Source organism: Somniosus microcephalus, unplaced genomic scaffold, assembly GCF_052327205.1.
Source record: "Somniosus microcephalus isolate GS21.2 unplaced genomic scaffold, FLI_Smic_1.0 unresolved_chr7, whole genome shotgun sequence".
Lineage (NCBI taxonomy): Eukaryota > Metazoa > Chordata > Chondrichthyes > Squaliformes > Somniosidae > Somniosus > Somniosus microcephalus.
In genome coordinates, this window is record NW_028225185.1 from 1,003,834 (window position 1) to 1,026,592 (window position 22,759).

The window sequence follows — 22,759 nt, forward strand, 5'->3', positions numbered from 1 at the left end:
GCTTTGGTGACACCACACCTGGAGTACTGTGCACAGTTTTGGTCTCCCAACCCAAGAGGGGGTGCAACGAAGGTTCACTAGATTGATAATGAGAGGGCTGTCCTACAAGGAGAGATTGAGTAGAACGGGGTTTAGAAGATTGAGAGGTGATCTCATTGAAAATTCTTACAGCTTGACAGGGTAAATGCCAAGAGGCAGTTTCCCCTGGCTGGAGAGTCTAGAACCAGGGGTCAAAGTCTCAGGATAAGGGGTCAGCCATTTAGGACCGAGATGAGAAATGTCTTCACTCAGAGGGTTGTGAATCTTTGAAATTCTCTACCCCAAAGGGCTGTTGATGCTCAGTCGTTGAGTATATTCAAGACTTGAGAGCGATTTTTGGACTCTCGGGGAATCGAGGGATGTAGGGATAGGGCGGGAAAGTGGAGTTGATGTACAAGTTCAGCCATGATCGTATTGAATGGTGGAGCAGGCTCGAGGGGCTGTACGGTCTACTCCTGCTCCTATTTCTTGTGTTCTTACGTAGACCGATACCCCTCCTCACCTTCACTCCACTTGCAGTTTGGCTTCATACGTCCCCACACACCAGATGGCTCTTCTTCAAACGTCAACCTACAAGCTATTCAACCTTGAGGACATCCCCCATCACAGGACCCTGGCGGGTACCAGAGTATTCTCTCAGAGTATTTTCTAAATGGTGAGAAGTTAGGAACAGAGATTTAGGGGTCCAGGTGCAGAAATCACTAAAAGCTAGTGGACAGGTACAAAAAATAATTTAAAAGGTTAATGGAAGTGTCTGGAATGCAAAGGGGTGGAAGTTATATTAGTTGTGTAACGCTCAGGTTAGACCCCATCTGGAGCACTGTGTTCAGTTCTGGGCAACGCACCTTAGGAAGGATATATTGGCCTTGGAGGGGGTGCAGAGCAGATTCACCAGACTATCGGGGCTAAAAAGGTTAAATTATGAGGGAAAGGTTGCATAGACTAGGCTTGTATTTCCTTGAGTTTACAAGATTAATGTGTGATCTAATTGAGGTGTTTGAGATGATTAAACGATTTGATAAGGTATTTCCTATCTGGTGGGGGGAGTCCAGAACAAGGAGGCATAATCTTAAAACTAGAGCGAAGCCGTTCAGGGGTGATGTCAGGAAGCACTTCTTCACACAAAGGATAGGGAAAATCTGGAACTCTCCCCCACAAAAAGCTGTTGATGCTGGGGGTAAATTGAAAATTTCAAAACTGACTTAGATAGATAGATTTTTGTTAGGTAAGGTTACTAATTTAAGGGTTGTGGAACCAAGGCGGGTAAATGGAGTTCAGATACAGATCTGCCACGATCTAATTAAATGGCTGAACAGGCTCGAGGGGCTGAATGGCCTTCTCCTGTTCCTACGGAACATGGGACCCAGAGAGAAAGCCTGCATTTAGAATTGTGACTTGAACCATACCAGCTCTACGTGTAGCCTTACCCGAGGGGCTTCTCCAGGGGTTGCTGAGCTTGTGCACTCTGAGGGGGGCTCCTGAAAATCGGGCATAAGCCTGACACAGAAAATATCCAGTTAGTAAAAGTTAAACAATTGTCAAATCTACTTTCTGAAACTGTCGTCACCATCAAACACTTCCAGGGCAGGTACAGCACGGGTTAGATACAGAGTAAAGCTCCCTCTACACTGTCCCGTCAAACACTCCCAGGGCAGGTACAGCACGGGTTAGATACAGAGTAAAACTCCCTCTACACTGTCCCATCAAACACTCCCAGGGCAGGTACAGCACGGGTTAGATACAGAGTAAAGCTCCCTCTACACTGTCCCATCAAACACTCCCAGGGCAGGTACAGCACGGGTTAGATACAGAGTAAAGCTCCCTCTACACTGTCCCATCAAACACTCCCAGGGCAGGTACAGCACGGGGTTAGATACAGAGTAAAGCTCCCTCTGCACTGTCCCATCAAACACTCCCAGGGCAGGTACAGCACGGGTTAGATACAGAGTAAAGCTCCCTCTGCACTGTCCCCATCACACACTCCCAGGGCAGGTACAGCACAGTTTAGCTACAGAGTAAAGCTCCCTCTACACTGTCCCATCAAACACTCCCAGGGCAGGTACAGCACGGGTTAGCTACAGAGTAAAGCTCCCTCTACACTGTCCCATCAAACACTCCCAGGGCAGGTACAGCACGGGTTAGCTACAGAGTAAAGCTCCCTCTACACTGTCCCATCAAACACTCCCAGGGCAGGTACAGCACGGGTTAGATACAGAGTAAAGCTCCCTCTGCACTGTCCCCATCACACACTCCCAGGGCAGGTACAGCACGGGTTAGATACAGAGTAAAGCTCCCTCTGCACTGTCCCCATCAAACACTCCCAGGGCAGGTACAGCACGGGTTAGATACAGAGTAAAGCTCCCTCTACACTGTCCCATCAAACACTCCCAGGGCAGGTACAGCACAGGTTAGCTACAGAGTAAAGCTCCCTCTACACAGACCCATCAAACACTCCCAGGGCAGGTACAGCACGGGTTAGATACAGAGTAAAGCTCCCTCTACACTGTCCCATCAAACACTCCCAGGGCAGGTACAGCACGGGTTAGATACAGAGTAAAGCTCCCTCTACACTGTCCCATCAAACACTCCCAGGGCAGGTACAGCACGGGTTAGATACAGAGTAAAGCTCCCTCTACACTGTCCCATCAAACACTCCCAGGGCAGGTACAGCACAGGTTAGATACAGAGTAAAGCTCCCTCTGCACTGTCCCCATCAAACACTCCCAGGGCAGGTACAGCACGGGTTAGATACAGAGTAAAGCTCCCTCTGCACTGTCCCCATCACACACTCCCAGGGCAGGTACAGCACGGGTTAGATACAGAGTAAAGCTCCCTCTGCACTGTCCCCATCAAACACTCCCAGGGCAGGTACAGCACGGGTTAGATACAGAGTAAAGCTCCCTCTACACTGTCCCATCAAACACTCCCAGGGCAGGTACAGCACAGGTTAGCTACAGAGTAAAGCTCCCTCTACACAGACCCATCAAACACTCCCAGGGCAGGTACAGCACGGGTTAGATACAGAGTAAAGCTCCCTCTACACTGTCCCATCAAACACTCCCAGGGCAGGTACAGCACGGGTTAGATACAGAGTAAAGCTCCCTCTACACTGTCCCATCAAACACTCCCAGGGCAGGTACAGCACGGGTTAGATACAGAGTAAAGCTCCCTCTACACTGTCCCATCAAACACTCCCAGGGCAGGTACAGCACAGGTTAGATACAGAGTAAAGCTCCCTCTACACTGTCCCATCAAACACTCCCAGGGCAGGTACAGCACGGGTTAGATACAGAGTAAAGCTCCCTCTACACTGTCCCATCAAACACTCCCAGGGCAGGTACAGCACGGGTTAGATACAGAGTAAAGCTCCCTCTGCACTGTCCCCATCAAACACTCCCAGGGCAGGTACAGCACGGGTTAGATACAGAGTAAAGCTCCCTCTACACTGTCCCATCAAACACTCCCAGGGCAGGTACAGCACGGGTTAGATACAGAGTAAAGCTCCCTCTGCACTGTCCCCATCAAACACTCCCAGGGCAGGTACAGCACGGGTTAGATACAGAGTAAAGCTCACTCTACACTGTCCCATCAAACACTCCCAGGGCAGGTACAGCATGGGTTAGATACAGAGTAAAGCTCCCTCTACACTGTCCCCATCAAACACTCCCAGGGCAGGTACAGCACGGGTTAGATACAGAGTAAAGCTCCCTCTACACTGTCCCCATCAAACACTCCCAGGGCAGGTACAGCACGGGTTAGATACAGAGTAAAGCTCCCTCTACACTGTCCCATCAAACACTCCCAGGGCAGGTACAGCCCGGGTTAGATAAAGAGTTATGTTCTACACTGCATTCCTTCTTCAGCCTCTCTAAGTGAGAGTGCTCAAACTGTGTTAAAATGGGAGAGGGAATCTGTCTCCTCCAGGGCTAAAACTGATCATTTCTCCGCCAGGAGAAGGATCCTCACCCTCCCCACCTGGAGTCGATTCAAACCCAGATCCCAGCAACAAGTACAGAGTGTTCCAACTCTCAATCACCTTGTTTCAAGTTCTTTACAATGAAACTTGTTAACGTGTAAATGTATTCCTGGGACAGAGATGCCCCACTGCCCGGTAACGGACACCAGTTGGCTCAAATTCATCACTGACCAGAGGCAACTTTCCCTCTTACACCCAGGATCACCACAAATAATAACAACTTGTATTTATGTAGTGCCTTTAACATAGTAAAAAATCCCAAGGCGCTTCACAGGAGCGTTATCAAACATTTGATACCGAGCTACATAAGGAGAGATTAGGGCAGGTGACCAAAAGCTTGGTGAAAGAGGTAGGTTTTAAGGAGCGTCTTAAAGGAGGAAAGAGAGGTAGCGAGGCGGAGAGGTTTAGGCAGGGAATTCCAGAGTTTAGGGCCCAGGCAGCTGAAGGCACGGCCACCGATGGTTGAGCAATTATAATCAGGGATGCTCAAGAGGGCAGAATTGGAGGAGCGCAGATATAAGAACATAAGAAATAGGAGCAGGAGTAGGCCAATCGGCCCCTCGAGCCTGCTCCGCCATTCAATAAGATCATGGCTGATCTGATCCTAACCGCCAATCCACTATCACAGAACCATCTCCTGAATCTAACAGAATTAGACATGAAATAGGAGCAGGATCAGGCTACACGGCCCCTGGGCCCGCTCCACTACCCACATGGCCATGACCGATCCGAACCTAGACTCATGTCCAAATTCCTGCCCGCTCCCCGTAACCCTTAATTCCCTTTACTTCTAGGAAACTGTCTATTTCTGTTTTAAATTTATGTAATGATGTAGCTTCGACAGCTTTTTGGGGCAGCATATTCCATGGACCTACCACCCTCTGAGTGAAGTAGTTCCTCCTCATCTCAGTTTTGAAAGAGCAGCCCCTTATTCTAAGACTATGCCCCCTAGTTCTAGTTTCACCCATCATCGGGAACATCCTCCCCGCATCCACCCGATCCAACCCCTTCACAATCTTATATGTTTCAATAAGATCGCCTCTCATTCTTCTGAACTCCAATGAGTAGAGTCCCAATCTACTCAACCTCTCCTCATATGTCCATCCCCTCATCCCCGGGATTAACCGAGTGAACCTTCTTTGTACTGACTCGAGAGCAAGTATGTCTTTTCTTAAGTATGGACACCAAAACTGTATGCAGTATTCCAGGTGCGGTCTCACCAATACCTTGTACAACTGAAGCAATACCTCCCTATTTTTATATTCTATCCCCCTAGCAATGAAAGCCAACATTCCATTGGCCTTCTTAATCACTTGCTGCACCTGCATACTAACCTTTTGAGTTTCGTGCACCAGGACCCCCAGATCCCTTTGTACTTCAGTACTTTCCAGTTTCTTGCCATTAAGATAATAACTTGCTCTACGATTTTTCCTGCCAAAGTGCATAACCTCACACTTTCCAGTATTGTATTCCATCTGCCAAATCTCTGCCCACTTACTTAGCCTGTCTATGTCCCCTTGCAGGTTTTTTATGTCCTCCTCACTCACTACTTTCCCTCCCATCTTAGTATCATCTGCAAACTTTGATATGTTACACTCGGTCCCCTCCTCCAAATCGTTAATATAGATTGTAAAGAGTTGGGGACCCAGCACTGACCCCTGCGGAACACCACTAGTTACTGATTGCCAGTCTGAGAATGAACCATTTATCCCAACTCTCTGCCTTCTGTTAGATAGCCAGTCCTCTATCCATGCCAGAATATTACCCCCAATCCCGTGATTTTTTATCTTAAGTAATAATCTTTTGTGTGGCACCTTGTCAAATGCCTTTGGAAGTCTAAATACACTACGTCCACTGGTTCCCCTTTATCCACCCTATATGTTACTTCCTCAAAGAACTCCAGCAAATTTGTCAAACATGACTTCCCCTTCATAAAACCATGCTGACTTTGTCCTATTAAATTATGATTATCCAAATATCCTGTTACTGTCTCCTTAATAATGAACTCCAAAATTTTACCTACCACAGATGTTAGGCTAACCGGTCTATAGTTTCCAGCCTTCTGTCTACTGCCCTTTTTAAATAAGGGTGTTACATTAGCAGTTTTCCAGTCTGCCGGGACCTTTGCCGAGTCCAGGGAGTTTTGGAAAATGATTACCAATGCATCCACAGTCCCGACCGCCACTTCCCTCAAGACCCTAGGATGTAAGCCATCAGGTCCAGGTGATTTATCCGCCTTGAGTCCCATTATTTTACCGAGTACCACTTCCTTAGTGATTTTGATCGTGTTTAGCTCCTCCCCCCCCTTTAGCCCCCTGTTTGTCCAGTGTTGGGATATTCTTAGTGTCTTCTACTGTAAAGACTGATATAAAATATTCATTCAGTGTTTTTGCCATCTCCATATTTCCCACCATTAATTTCCCGGTCTCATCCTCTAAGGGACCAACATTTACTTTAGCCACCCTTTTTCTTTTTCTTTTTATATAACTATAAAAACTCTTACTATAGGGGGCAGCACGGTGGCATAATGGTTAGCACTGTTGCCTCACAGCGCCAGGGACACAGGTTCGAATCCGGTGACTGTCTGTGTGGAGTTTGCACGTTCTCCCCGTGTTTGCGTGGGTTTTCTCCGGGTGCTCCGGTTTCCTCCCACAGTCCAAAGATGTGCGGGTTAGGATGATTGGCTGTGATAAATTGACCCTTCGTGTTAGGGGGATTAAATGCGTGGGGTTACAGGGATCAGGTGGGATATGTGTCAGTGCAGGCTCGATGGGCCGAAATGGCCTCTATCTGCACTGTGGGGTTTCTGTGATGTTTTTATATTTTTTGCTAATTTACTTTCATAATCTATCTTCCCTTTCTTAAATCAATCTTTTTGTTACTTTTTGCTGTCTTTTAAAGTTTTCCCAATCCTCTATCCTCCCACTAGATTTGGCTACCTTATATGCCCTTGTTTTTAGTCGAATACTATCCTTAATTTCTTTACTTAGCCACGGATGGCTGTCTTTTCTTTTACACCCTTTTCTTCTCAGTGGAATATATATTTTTTGGAAGTTGTAAAATAACTCCTTAAATGTACACCACTGATCACGTATTGTCTTACCCTTTAATCTATTTTCCCAATCCACTCTACTCAATTCCGCTCTCATACCTTCATAGTCTCCTTTATTCAAGCTTAGCACGCTTGTTTGAGATCCAACCTTCTCACCCTCTAATTGAATATGGAATTCAACCATGTTATGGTCACTCATTCCAAGGGGATCCTTTACTAGGACATTTTTAATTAATCCTGTCTCGTTACACAGGACCAGATCTAAGGTTGCTTGCCCCCTGGTCGGTTCAGTTACATACTGCTCAAGAAACCCATCCCTAATACACTCAATGAACTCATCCTCAAGGCAGCCCTGCCCAATTTGATTTGTCCAATTAATGTGATAGTTAAAATCCCCCATAATTATAGATGTTCCCTTATTACAAGCCTCAACTATTTCCTGATTGATACTCCGTCCAACAGAGTTGCCACCGTTCGGAGGCCTATAGACTACGCCCACGAATGTTTTTTTCCCCTTATTATTCCTTACCTCCACCCAAACTGTTTCATTATCCTGATCTTTTGACCCAATATCATTTCTCTGTATTACAGTGATTCCTTCCTTTATTAACATAGCCACCCCACCTCCCCTTCCTTCCTGCCTGTCCTTCCTGATCGTTAAATAACCTGGTATGTTTAATTCCCAGGCATTGTCACCCTGCAGCCATGTTTCTGTAATGGCCACAAGATCATACCCATATGTAGTTATTTGTGCCATTAACTCGTCTATTTTGTTACGAATGCTACGTGCATTCAGATGGAGAACTTTCAAAGATGTTTTGTGACACTTAGTTCCTGCTTTTGCCCTTTTTATTACTTTACCTTTTACTCCATACCTTCTGCCCCTTCCTGACACGCTCTGGTTTTTAATTTCCCCACTGCTACCTAAGTCTATGACCTTCTCTGTTGTCATTTTTATTGTTTGCTCTCTAGGAATCTCCCCCCCACTAGTTAGTTTAAAGCCCTCTCTACAGCCCTAGTTATATGATCCGCCAGGACTCTAGTCCCAGCACTGGCCAAGTGAAGCCCGTCCCAACGGAACAGCTCCCCGGATCCGGCCCCAGTACTGGTGCCAGTGTCCCAGGAAGCAAAACCCATTTCTCCCACATCAGTCTTTGAGCCACGCATTTAACTCTCTAATTTTATTTGTCCTAGCCAAATTCGCTCGTGGGGTTGTGGAGCTGGAAGAGATTAGAGACGGGGAGGGGCGAGGCCATGGAGGGATTTGAAAACAAGGATGAGAATTTTAAAATCAAGGTGTTGCTTAACTGGGAGCCAGTGTAGGTCAGTGAGCACAGGGGTGATGGATGAACAGGACTTGGTGCGAGTTAGGAAACGGGCAGCCGAGTTTTGGATGACCTCAAGTTTACGTAGGGTAGAATGTGGGAGACCAGCCAGGAGTGTGTTGGAATAGTCAAGTCTAGAGGAACAAAGGCCTGGATAAGGGTTTCAGCAGCGCATGAGCTGAGGCAGAGGCGGAGATAGACGATGTTACGGAGGTAGAAATAGGCGGTCTTGTTATGGCGCGGATGTGTGGTCGGAAGCTCATTTTACACCAAGGTTGCGAACAGTCTGGTTCAGCCTCAGACAGCTGCTACAGAGAGAGAGAGAGTGAGTCAGTGGCTAGGGAACGGAGTTCGAGACAATGACTTCGGTCTTCCCGATATTTAGTTGGAGGAAATTTCTGCTCATCCTGGATGTCAGACAGTCTGACAATTTAGAGACCGTGGAGGGGTCGAGCGAGGTGGGAAACCGACGCTATTTTTCAGATGATGACACCGAGTGGCAGCATGTAGATGAGAAATAGGAGGGGGCCAAGGATAGAACCTTGGGGACTCCAGAGGTAACGGTGCGGGAACAAGAGAAGCCATTGCAGGTGATTGTCTGGCTACGACTGGATAGATAAGAATAGAACCAGGCGAGTGCAGTCCTACCCAGCTGGACGACGATGGAGAGGTGTTGGAGGATGATGTAGTCAACCCGCCGCCTCCACCCCCCACCCCCGGGCACCATGCAGCCCGCTCTGCTGCCTACCGTGCTGGGGTTTTGGCTTTAGGGACAGCGTATTGGCCAGCTATTCCAACATGGAAGGCAGCACAGCTGATCCCAGTTTTGCACAATCAACTTTCCAGCAGGAGTCACTGGATAGTGATCCTGAGCAGGTCAGGGAGCCGGAGCGGGTGCCGGAGCCGGTCCCGGAGCGGGTGCCGGAGCCGGTCCCGGAGCGGGTGCCAGTCCCGGAGCCGGTCCCGGAGCCGGTCCCGGAGTGGGTGCCGGTCCCGGAGCCGGTCCCGGTCCTGGAGCCGGTCCCGCAGCCGATCCCGGAGCGGGTGCCGGTCCCGCAGCCGATCCCGGAGCGGGTGCCGGTCCCAGAGCCGATCCCGGTCCCGGAGCCGGAGGGAGAGCGGCCAACACAGGAGTAAACAGCGATGGAACACCGAATTCTCCTTTGCAATGCAGAACTGGTCTGTAGGGCTCAGTACGGCACCAATCAACACTCTTCAGTACAACGTACTCCAAAAGAGCAGATGGACAGCTTACTCCCAACCCATGCTATAACTGACCTATCGGTGCTTGATGGGGCAGTGAGCAGAAATATTGAACGTTTGGCTTTTGCCCAAACAAAGCCTCCCCAAGACGGCACTCAGTGCCCCTCCCCCGGGCCGAGTATCGCCCTGCATTCAGGTGCCCGGCCACGGGGCCTCCGCCCTTCACTGGGGATTGTCAGCAGCACTTCAGCAACAGCTGGCTCATGCACAACAGCTTCACTGTAATTCTTTCAGTGAGAGTAGCCAGGAGCCAAACCAGAGTTCCATCCAAGCACCAAGGACAGATGATGTAATGGAATCAGAGTCAGACAGTCGACTGCAGCCCCAACCCATCAGGCATGGGATTTGGAAAATATAACTACGAACCACAAACCATTCGTCCTGTTTGTTCGCACATGGCCAAAAGAGCACGACCACAAGATATAAAACTGATTCAGCTGCTTTCACAAACAGGTCAGAGAGACGCAGATCAACTCGATAAATCCTCACTCGTTAATGAGGGGGAGCAGACAGAAGATAAAAGGATCAGGGCGTACAGGAGAACACATTGCCCTAATCAATGAATCACACAACAATGTACCAATGTGTCGCTATCCCATACATAGAAGATAGGAGCAGGAGTAGGCCATTCGGCCCCTCGAGCCTGCTCCGCCATTCAATGAGATCATGGCTGATCATCCAAATTCAGTACCCTGTCCCTGCCTTCTCCCCATATCCCTTGATCCCTTTAGCCTTAAGAAATATATCTAACTCCTTCTTGAATATATTTGATGAATTGGCCTCCACTGCCTTCTGTGGTAGAGAATTCCACAGGTTCACCACTCTCTGGGTGAAGAAATTCCTCCTCATCTCTGTCCTAAATGGCTTACCCCTTATCCTTAGACTGTGACCCCTGGTTTGGACTCCCCCACCATCGGAAACATCCTTCCTGCATCTAATCCGTCTAGTCCAGTTAGAATTTTATAAGTTTCAATGAGATCCCCTCTCATTCTTCTAAACTCCAGCGAGTATAAGCCCAATCGACCCAATCTCTCCTCATACGTCATTCCTGCCATCCCAGGTATCAGTCTGGTGAATCTTCGCTGCACTCCCTCCATGGCAAGAACATCCTTCCTCAGATAAGACGACCAAACTGCACACAATACTCAAGGTGTGGTCTCACCAAGGCCCTGTACAACTGCAGCAAGACATCCTTGTTCCTGTACTCGAACCCTCTCGTTACGAAGGCCAACATACCATTTGCCTTCTTAACCACCTGCTGCACCTGCATGCTTACCTTCAGCGACTGGTGCACAAGGACACCCAGGTCTCGTTGCACTTCCCCTTCTCCCAATCTATTGCCGTTCAGATAATAATCTGCCTTCCTGTTTTTGCCACCAAAGTGGATAACCTCGCATTTATCCACATTATACTGCATCTGCCATGCATCTGCCCAATCACCCAACCTGTCCAAATCATACTGGAGTTTCTCGGCATCATCCTCACAGCACACATGCCCACCCAGCTTTGTGTCGTCTGCAAACCTGGAGATATTACATCTAGTTCCCTCGTCTAGATCATTAATATATATTGTGAATAGCAGGGGTCCCAGGACCGATCCCTGCAGTACCCCACTAGTCACTGCCTGCCACTCGGAAAAAGACCCGTTTATGGGGGATGGAGTATAAAAGCAGGGAAGTCTTGCTGCAGTTATACAGGGTACTGGTGAGGCCACACCTGGAATACTGCGTACAGTTTTGGTTTACATATTTAAGAAAAGATATACTTGCTCTCGAGGCAGTTCAGAGAAGGTTCACTCGGTTGATTCTGGAGATGGGGGGTTGACTTATGAGGAAAGGTTGAGTAGGTTGGGCCTCTACTCATTGGAATTCAGAAGAATGAGAGGCGATCTTATCAAAACATATAAGATTGTGAGGGGGCTTGATCGGGTGGATGCGGTGAGGATGTTTCCACTGATGGGTGAGACTAGAACTAGGGGGCATAATCTTAGAATAAGGGGCTGCCCTTTCAAAACTGAGATGAGGAGAAACTTCTTCACTGAGAGAGTAGTAGATCTATGGAATTTACTACCTCAGAGAGTTGTGGAAGCTGCGACATTAAATAAACTTAAAACAGAGATAGACAGTTTCCTAGCTGATAAGGGAATAAGGGGTTACGGGGAGAAGGCAGGGAAGTGGACGTGAGTCTAAGTTCCGATCAGCCATGATCCTATTGAATGGCGGAGCAGGCCCGAGGGGCCATATGGCCTACTCCTGCTCCTACTTCTTATGTTCCAACTCTTTGCTTCCTGTCTGCCAACCAGTTCTCTATCCAAGTCAGTACCTTGCCCCCAATCCCATGAGCCTTAACTTTACACGCTAATCTCTTATGCGGAACCTTATCGAAAGCCTTCTGAAAGTCCAAATACACCACATCCACTGGTTCTCCCTTATCTATTCTATCAGTTACATCCTCAAAAAATTCCAGTAGTTTAGTCAAGCACGATTTACCTTTTGTAAATCCATGTTGACTTTGTTCGATCCTGTCACTGTTTTCCAAGTGCTCTGCTATTACATCTTTTATAATGGACTCTAGCATTTTCCCCACTACCGATGTCAGGCTTACCGGTCTATAATTCCCCGTTTTCTCTCTACCACCTTTTTTGAATAGTGGGGTAACATTAGCTACCCTCCAATCCATGGGTACTGTTCCAGATTCCATCGAATGTTGGAAGATGATCAGCAATGCATCTACTATTTCTAGGGCCACTTCCTTAAGTACCCTAGGATGTAGATTATCAGGCCCTGGGGATTTATCGGCCTTCAATCCCATCAATTTCCCTAACACCATTTCCCTACAAATACTGATTTCTTTCAGTTCCTCCCTCTCATTAGACCCTATGTTCCCCGACATCTCTGGGAGGTTATTACTCGGCACCATTCTGTATATAAATCACCCGAACCCCTCGATTAGATTCCAGCCTGTAACTCACTCCCAGGTATCTGTTATTCAATATATAAACCCCCCGAACCCCTCGATTAGATTCCAGCCTGTAACTCACTCCCGGGTATCTGTTATTCTATATATAAACCCCCGAACCCCTCGATTAGATTCCAGCCTGTAACTCACTCGTGGGTATCTGTTATTCTATATATAAACCCCCCGAACCCCTCGATTAGATTCCAGCCTGTAACTCACTCCCGGGTATCAGTTATTCTATATATAAACCCCCGAACTCCTCGATTAGATTCCAGCCTGTAACTCACTCCCGGGTATCTGTTATTCTATATATAAACCCCCCGAACCCCTCGATTAGATTCCAGCCTGTAACTCACTCCCGGGTATCTGTTATTCTCTATCCCTTCAAATATAATTGGGAATATTTGTGAGTTTGCAGTTGCTGCCGGTCTTTGCCCTGAGGTGACCGAGGGATGGGTGTCCGCTGCCTGTCCCCGGCCCCCCGCCTACCAGCACCGTCACTCTCTCGCTGTCCCCAGCCCCCCGCCTACTAGCACCGTCAGGCTCTCGCTGTCCCCGGCCCCCCGCCTACCAGCACCGTCAGGCTCTCGCTGTCCCCGGCCCCCCCGCCTACTAGCACCGTCAGGCTCTCGCTGTCCCCAGCCCCCCGCCTACCAGCACCGTCACTCTCTCGCTGTCCCCGGCCCCCCGCCTACCAGCACCGTCACTCTCTCGCTGTCCCCGGCCCCGCGCCTACCAGCACCGTCACTCTCTCGCTGTCCCCGGCCCCCCCGCCTACTAGCACCGTCAGGCTCTCGCTGTCCCCGGCCCCCCCGCCTACTAGCACCGTCAGGCTCTCGCTGTCCCCAGCCCCCCGCCTACCAGCACCGTCACTCTCTCGCTGTCCCCGGCCCCCCGCCTACCAGCACCGTCACTCTCTCGCTGTCCCCGGCCCCCCCGCCTACCAGCACCGTCAGGCTCTCGCTGTCCCCGGCCCCCCCGCCTACCAGCACCGTCACTCTCTCGCTGTCCCCGGCCCCCCACCTACCAGCACCGTCAGGCTCTCGCTGTCCCCGGCCCCCCCGCCTACCAGCACCGTCACTCTCTCGCTGTCCCCGGCCCCCCGCCTACCAGCACCGTCACTCTCTCGCTGTCCCCGGCCCCCCGCCTACCAGCACCGTCACTCTCTCGCTGTCCCCGGCCCCCCGCCTACCAGCACCGTCACTCTCTCGCTGTCCCCGGCCCCCCGCCTACCAGCACCGTCACTCTCTCGCTGTCCCCGGCCCCCCCGCCTACCAGCACCGTCACTCTCTCGCTGTCCCCGGCCCCCCCGCCTACCAGCACCGTCAGGCTCTCGCTGTCCCCGGCCCCCCCGCCTACTAGCACCGTCACTCTCTCGCTGTCCCCGGCCCCCCCGCCTACCAGCACCGTCACTCTCTCGCTGTCTCCGGCCCCCCGCCTACCAGCACCGTCACTCTCTCGCTGTCTCCGGCCCCCCGCCTACCAGCACCGTCACTCTCTCGCTGTCTCCGGCCCCCCGCCTACCAGCACCGTCACTCTCTCGCTGTCTCCGGCCCCCCGCCTACCAGCACCGTCACTCTCTCGCTGTCTCCGGCCCCCCGCCTACCAGCACCGTCACTCTCTCGCTGTCTCCGGCCCCCCGCCTACCAGCACCGTCAGGCTCTCGCTGTCCCCGGCCCCCCGCCTACTAGCACCGTCACTCTCTCGCTGTCCCCAGCCCCCCCGCCTACCAGCACCGTCACTCTCTCGCTGTCCCCGGCCCCCCGCCTACTAGCACCGTCACTCTCTCGCTGTCCCCAGCCCCCCCGCCTACCAGCACCGTCACTCTCTCGCTGTCCCCGGCCCCCCGCCTACCAGCACCGTCACTCTCTCGCTGTCTCCGGCCCCCCGCCTACCAGCACCGTCACTCTCTCGCTGTCCCCGGCCCCCCCGCCTACCAACACCGTCACTCTCTCGCTGTCTCCGGCCCCCCGCCTACCAACACCGTCACTCTCTCGCTGTCCCCGGCCCCCCGCCTACCAGCACCGTCACTCTCTCGCTGTCCCCGGCCCCCCCGCCTACCAGCACCGTCACTCTCTCGCTGTCCCCGGCCCCCCGCCTACCAGCACCGTCACTCTCTCGCTGTCCCCGGCCCCCCGCCTACCAGCACCGTCACTCTCTCGCTGTCCCCGGCCCCCCGCCTACCAGCACCGTCACTCTCTCGCTGTCCCCGGCCCCCCGCCTACCAGCACCGTCACTCTCTCGCTGTCCCCGGCCCCCCGCCTACCAGCACCGACAGGCTCTCGCTGTCTCCGGCCCCCCGCCTACCAGCACCGACAGGCTCTCGCTGTCTCCGGCCCCCCGCCTACCAGCACCGACAGGCTCTCGCTGTCTCCGGCCCCCCGCCTACCAGCACCGTCAGGCTCTCGCTGTCCACGGACGGCAGGCCCCAGTCCCCTTTCCAGCAGAACAGCTCCAGGGGGGCCGCCATCGCTGCTCCACCAACCGGAACTGAACGGCCCGACCCGGAAACAACCCGGACTGCCCTTAGCAACACAGACTCGCCCCTAGCAACAGATTCCCCAGAAATTTACTGCTTATTTACAGCGATTCTCTACAGTGACTATTTACTGTGATTCTCTACAGTGACTAATTACAGTGACTATTTACAGTGATTCTCTGCAGTGATTCTCTACAGTGACTATTTACAGTGATTCTCTGCAGTGACTATTTACAGTGATTCTCTACAGTGACTATTTACAGTGATTCTCTACAGTGACTACAGTGATTCTCTGCAGTGACTACAGTGATTCTCTACAGTGACTATTTACAATGATTCTCTACAGTGACTATTTACAGTGATTCTCTATAGAGACTATTTACTGTGACTATTTACAGTGATTCTCTGCAGTGACTATTTACAGTGATTCTCTACAGTGACTATTTACAATGATTCTCTACAGTGACTATTTACAGTGATTCTCTGCAGTGACTATTTACTGTGACTATTTACAGTGATTCTCTGCAGTGACTATTTACAGTGATTCTCTACAGTGACTATTTACAATGATTCTCTACAGTGACTATTTACAGTGATTCTCTACAGTGACTATTTACAGTGATTCTCTGCAGCTACTATTTACAGTGACTACAATGATTCTCTGCAGTGATTCTCTACAGTGACTAGTTACAGTGATTCTCGACAGTGACTGTTTACAGTGATTCTCTACAGTGACTATTTACAGTGATTCTCTGCAGTGATTCGCTACAGTGACTATTTACAGTGATTCTCTGCAGTGACTACAGCGATTCTCTGCAGTGACTATTTACAGTGATTCTCTGCAGTGACTATTTACAGTGATTCTCTACAGTGACTATTTACAGTGATTCTCGACAGTGACTATTTACAGTGATTCTCTGCAGTGACTATTTACAGTGATTCTCTACAGTGACTATTTACAGTGATTCTCTGCAGTGACTATTTACAGTGATTCTCTGCAGTGACTACAGTAATTCTCTGCAGTGACGACAGTGATTCTCTGCAGTGACTCTCTACAGTGATTCTCTGCAGTGACTATTTACAGTGATTCTCTGCAGTGACTATTTACTGTGATTCTCTGCAGTGACTATTTACAGTGATTCTCTAGTGACTATTTACAGTGATTCTCTACAGTGACTATTTACAGTGATTCTCTACAGTGACTACAGGGATTCTCTACAGTGACTATTTACAATGATTCTCTACAGTGACTATTACAGTGATTCTCCGCAGTGACCATTTACTGTGACTATTTACAGTGATTCTCTACAGTGACTATTTACAATGACTCTCTACAGTGACTATTACAGTGATTCTCTGCAGTGACCATTTACTGTGACTATTTACAGTGATTCTGTATAGTGACTACAGTGATTCTCTGCAGTGACTACAGCGATTCTCTGCAGTGACTATTTACAGTGATTCTCTGCAGTGACTATTTACAGTGATTCTCTACAGTGACTATTTACAGTGATTCTCGACAGTGACTATTTACAGTGATTCTCTGCAGTGACTATTTACAGTGATTCTCTACAGTGACTATTTACAGTGATTCTCTAGTGACTATTTACAGTGATTCTCTACAGTGACTACAGTGATTCTCTACAGTGACTACAGGGATTCTCTACAGTGACTATTTACAATGATTCTCTACAGTGACTTCTACAGTGATTCTCCGCAGTGACCATTTACTGTGACTATTTACAGTGATTCTCTACAGTGACTATTTACAATGATTCTCTACAGTGACTATTTACAATGACTCTCTACAGTGACTATTACAGTGATTCTCTGCAGTGACCATTTACTGTGACTATTTACAGTGATTCTGTACAGTGACTATTTACAATGATTCTCTACAGTGACTATTTACATTGATTCTCTACAGTGACTATGACAGTGATTCTCTGCAGTGACTATTTACAGTGATTCTGCAGTGATTCTCTACAGTGACTATTTACAGTGATTCTCTACAGTGACTATTTACAATGATTCTCTACAGTGACTATTACAGTGATTCTCTGCAGTGACCATTTACTGTGACTATTTACAGTGATTCTCTACCGTGACTATTTACAATGATTCTCTACAGTGACTATTACAGTGATTCTCTGCAGTGACTATTTACAGTGATTCTCTGCAGTGATTCTCTACAGTGACTATTTACAGTGATTCTCTGCAGGGACTTTACTGTGACTATTTACGGTGATTCTCTACAGTGAATATTTACACTGATTCTCTACAGTGACTATTTACAGTGATTCTCTACAGTGACTATTTACAGTGATTCTCTGCAGTGACTATTTACAGTGATTCTCTACAGTGACTATTTACAGTGATTCTCCACAGTGACTATTTACAATGATTCTCTACAGTGACTATTTACAGTGATTCTCTACAGTGACTATTTACAGTGATTCTCTACAGAGACTATTTACTGTGACTATTTACAGTGATTCTCTGCAGTGACTATTTACTGTGACTATTTACAGTGATTCTCTGCAGTGACTATTTACAGTGATTCTCTACAGTGACTATTTACAATGATTCTCTACAGTGACTATTTACAGTGATTCTCTACAGTGACTACAGTGATTCTTTGCAGCTACTATTTACAGTGATTCTCTGCAGTGACTACAGCGATTCTCTGCAGTGACTATTTACAGTGATTCTCTGCAGTGACTATTTACAGTGATTCTCTACAGTGATTCTCTACAGTGACTATTTGCAGTGATTCTCTGCAGTGACTATTTACAGTGATTCTCTACAGTGACTATTTACAGTGATTCTCTGCAGTGACTATTTACAGTGATTCTCTGCAGTGACTACAGTAATTCTCTGCAGTGACGACAGTGATTCTCTGCAGTGACTCTCTACAGTGATTCTCTGCAGTGACTATTTACAGTGATTCTCTGCAGTGACTATTAACTGTGATTCTCTGCAGTGACTATTTACAGTGATTCTCTACAGTGATTCTCTACAGTGACTATTTGCAGTGATTCTCTGCAGTGACTATTTACAGTGATTCTCTACAGTGACTATTTACAGTGATTCTCTGCAGTGACTATTTACAGTGATTCTCTGCAGTGACTACAGTAATTCTCTGCAGTGACGACAGTGATTCTCTGCAGTGACTCTCTACAGTGATTCTCTGCAGTGACTATTTACAGTGATTCTCTGCAGTGACTATTTACTGTGATTCTCTGCAGTGACTATTTACAGTGATTCTCTAGTGACTACAGTGATTCTCTACAGTGACTATTTACAGGGATTCTCTACAGTGACTATTTACAATGATTCTCTACAGTGACTATTACAGTGATTCTCAGCAGTGACCATTTACTGTGACTATTTACAGTGGCCTAGAAATTGAGTTTTGGCGCAGCCAGGGCTTTAGCGCCGGAAGTTAGTGCCGGAGCTAAGTCGCGCTGGTCGGGCCCAAAATTCACCAGTTCTGCGCCCAAACGGCTGCCGGCGCTGCTGAGAGCTGTTTGCGCCTGAAACCTGGCGCTACGCGCTGAATATCGGCGCTATTCCGGCGCTGCGGCGCCCGCTGCGGTGCGGCAGGTTCGGGAAGTGCAGGCCTCCTCCTTCCCTTAAGGAGGAGCTGCCTGCACCCGGCCGCGGCCCGCGAAAATCTTTTTAAAAATGAGCCCGGCACCTCGGACAAGTGCCGGGCTTGCTTCTGTTCCGGGGGGGGGGGGGGAAGTCCGGGGAGGGAGCTGCGGCCAGGCGGGAAAGCGGGAAAGCGGCCGGCCGCCGCGGTGCCTTTAATGCGCCGGCGCAAAGTCATGTAAGACTCTGTTGCCAGAGTCTTAGTTGCGGCTGCCACGGGCGAGGCGGCCGCAACTGAATTTCGGCGCTGGGGCCCGTCGGCATGGCAACCGGGACGCTGCGCACACCGATGACGTCATCGGTGCCGGCGCAGCGCTACCGGTCTACCGCGGCGGAAGGGCCCCAGGCAATTTCGGCGCCGGCGCCAATTGCAGCGCTAGGCCCTCTAGCGCCGCAAAATCGGCGCTAAGGGCACTGAATTTCTAGGCCAGTGATTCTCTACAGTGACTATTTACAATGATTCTCTACAGTGACTATTACAGTGATTCTCTGCAGTGACTATTTACAGTGATTCTCTGCAGTGATTGTCTGCAGTGACTATTTAGTGATTCTCTACAGTGACTATTTACAATGATTCTCTACAGTGACTATTACAGTGATTCTCTGCAGTGACCATTTACTGTGACTACAGTGATTCTCTACCGTGACTATTTACAATGATTCTCTACAGTGACTATTACAGTGATTCTCTGCAGTGACTATTTACAGTGATTCTCTGCAGTGATTCTCTACAGTGACTATTTACAGTGATTCTCTGCAGTGACTATTTACTGTGACTATTTACAGTGATTCTCTACAGTGAATATTTACACTGATTCTCTACAGTGACTATTTAGTGATTCTCTACAGTGACTATTTACAGTGATTCTCTGCAGTGACTATTTACAGTGACTATTTACAGTGATTCTCTACAGTGACTATTTACAGTGATTCTCTGCAGTGACTATTTACAGTGATTCTCTACAGTGACTATTTACAATGATTCTCTACAGTGACTATTTACAGTGATTCTCTACAGAGACTATTTACTGTGACTATTTACAGTGATTCTCTGCAGTGACTATTTACAGTGATTCTCTACAGTGACTATTTACAATGATTCTCTACAGTGACTATTTACAGTGATTCTCTGCAGCTACTATTTACTGTGACTATTTACAGTGATTCTCTGCAGTGATTCTCTACAGTGACTAGTTACAGTGATTCTCTACAGTGACTATTTACAGTGATTCTCTACAGTGACTATTTACAGTGGTTCTCTGCAGTGATTCTCTACAGTGACTACAGTGATTCTCTGCAGTGACTACAGCGATTCTCTGCAGTGACTACAGTGATTCTCTGCAGTGACTACAGTGATTCTCTGCAGTGACTATTTACAGTGATTCTCTGCAGTGACTATTTACAGTGATTCTCTACAGTGACTATTTACAGTGATTCTCTACAGTGACTATTTACAGTGCTTCTCTGCAGTGACTATTTACAGTGATTCTCTACAGTGACTATTTACAGTGATTCTCTGCAGTGACTACAGTGATTCTCTGCAGTGACTACAGTAATTCTCTGCAGTGACAACAGTGATTCTCTGCAGTGACTCTCTACAGTGATTCTCTGCAGTGACAATTGACAGTGATTCTCTGCAGTGACTATTTACAGTGATTCTCTAGTGACTTTACTGTGATTCTCTGCATTGACTGTTTACAGTGATTCTCTAGTGACTATTTACAGTGATTCTCTACAGTGACTATTTACAGTGATTCTCTACAGTGACTATTTACAGGGATTCTCTGCAGTGACCATTTACTGTGACTATTTACAGTGATTCTCTACAGTGACTATTTACAATGATTCTCTACAGTGACTATTACAGTGATTCTCTGCAGTGACTATTTATAGTGATTCTCTGCAGTGATTCTCTACAGTGACTATTTACAGTGATTCTCTACAGTGACTATTTGCAGTGATTCTCTACAGTGACTATTTACAGCGATTCTCTGCAGTGACTACAGTGATTCTCTACTGTGACTATTTACAGTGATTCTCTGCAGTGACTATTTACTGTGATTCTCTACAGTGACTATTTACAGTGATTCTCTACAGTGACTACAGTGATTCTCTACAGTGATTATTTACAGTGATTCTCTGCAGTGACTACAGTGATTCTCTGCAGTGACTATTTACAGTGATTCTCTGCAGTGACTATTTACAGCGATTCTCTGCAGTGACTACAGCGATTCTCTGCAGTGACTACAGTGATTCTCTGCAGTGACTATTTACAGTGATTCTCTGCAGTGACTATTTACAGTGATTCTCTACAGTGACTACAGCGATTCTCTGCAATGACTATTTACAGTGATTCTCTGCAGGGACTATTTACAGTGATTCTCTGCAGTGACTATTTACAGTGATTCTCTGCAGTGACTATTTACATTGATTCTCTGCAGTGACTACAGTGATTCTCTGCAGTGACTACTGTGATTCTCTGCAGTGACTACAGTGATTCTCTACAGTGACTATTTACTGTGATTCTCTGCAGTGACTATTTACACTGATTCTCTGCAGTGACTATTTACAGCGATTCTCTACAGTGACTATTTACAGCGATTCTCTGCAGTGACTACAGTGATTCTCTACTGTGACTATTTACAGTGATTCTCTGCAGTGACTATTTACAGTGATTCTCTACAGTGACTATTTACAGTGATTCTCTGCAGTGATTCTCTACAGTGACTATTTACAGTGATTCTCTACAGTGACTATTTATAGTGATTCTCTACAGTGACTATTTACACTGATTCTCTACAGTGACTACAGTGATTCTCTACAGTGACTATTTACAGTGATTCTCTGCAGTGACTATTTACAGTGATTCTCTACAGTGACTATTTACAGGGATTCTCTGCAGTGACTATTTACTGTGATTCTCTGCAGTGACTATTTACAGTGATTCTCTACGGTGACTATTTACAGTGATTCTCTACAGTGACTATTTACAGTGATTCTCTACAGTGACTATTTACAGTGATGCTCTGCAGTGACTATTTACTGTGACTATTTACAGTGATTCTCTACAGTGACTATTTACAGTGATTCTCTACAGTGACTATTTACAGTGATGCTCTGCAGTGACTATTTACAGTGATTCTCTACAGTGATTATTTACTGTGATTCTCTGCAGTGACTATTTACAGTGATTCTCTACAGTGACTGTTTACAGTGATTCTCTGCAGTGACTATTTACAGTGATTCTCTGCAGTGATTCTCTACAGTGACTATTTACAGTGATTCCCTGCAGTGACTACAGTGATTCTCTACAGTGACTATTTACAGTGATTCTCTGCAGTGACTATTTACAGTGATTCTCTGCAGTGACTATTTACAGTGATTCTCTTCAGTGACTATTTACAGTGATTGTCTACAGTGACTACAGCGATTCTCTGCAGTGACTATTTACAGTGATTCTCTGCAGTGACTATTTACAGTGATTCTCTGCAGTGACTATTTACAGTGATTCTCTACAGTGACTACTGTGATTCCCTGCAGTGATTATTTACAGTGATTCTCTACAGTGATTCTCTGCAGTGACTATTTACAGTGATTCTCTGCAGTGACTATTTACAGTGATTCTCTACAGTGACTACAGCGATTCTCTGCAGTGACTATTTGCAGTGATTCTCTGCAGTGACTATTTACAGTGATTCTCTGCAGTGACTATTTACATTGATTCTCTGCAGTGACTACTGTGATTCTCTGCAGTGACTCGACAGTGATTCTCTACAGTGACTATTTACTGTGATTCTCTGCAGTGACTATTTACACTGATTCTCTGCAGTGACTATTTACAGCGATTCTCTACAGTGACTATTTACAGCAATTCTCTGCAGTGACTACAGTGATTCTCTACTGTGACTATTTACAGTGATTCTCTGCAGTGATTTTTACAGTGATTCTCTACAGTGACTATTTACAGTGATTCTCTGCAGTGATTCTCTACAGTGACTATTTACAGTGATTCT

At 47.6% G+C, this 22,759-nt stretch overlaps 1 protein-coding gene across 4 annotated transcripts in view; it reads right to left on the reverse strand.

Annotated features, from left to right (window-relative positions):
- The window catches only part of LOC147086341 (metaxin-1-like), a 36,686-nt gene extending 21,564 nt beyond the window's left edge, over window positions 1-15,122 (reverse strand). For 2 of the 4 annotated variants that reach the window (XM_085978402.1, XM_085978401.1), the window contains exons 1-2: window positions 15,003-15,122; window positions 1,467-1,536 (exon numbers count right to left, since the gene is read on the reverse strand). In XM_085978402.1, the coding sequence (XP_085834528.1) occupies window positions 1,467-1,536; window positions 15,003-15,083 (151 nt within the window). In that variant the 5' untranslated portion in view covers window positions 15,084-15,122. Of the gene's footprint in view, window positions 1-541; window positions 645-1,466; window positions 1,537-12,144; window positions 12,240-15,002 lie in introns of those variants that run through there. The other 2 variants (XM_085978403.1, XM_085978404.1) reach the window with 2 other exon arrangements.
- Window positions 15,123-22,759: the final 7,637 nt, after the last annotated feature.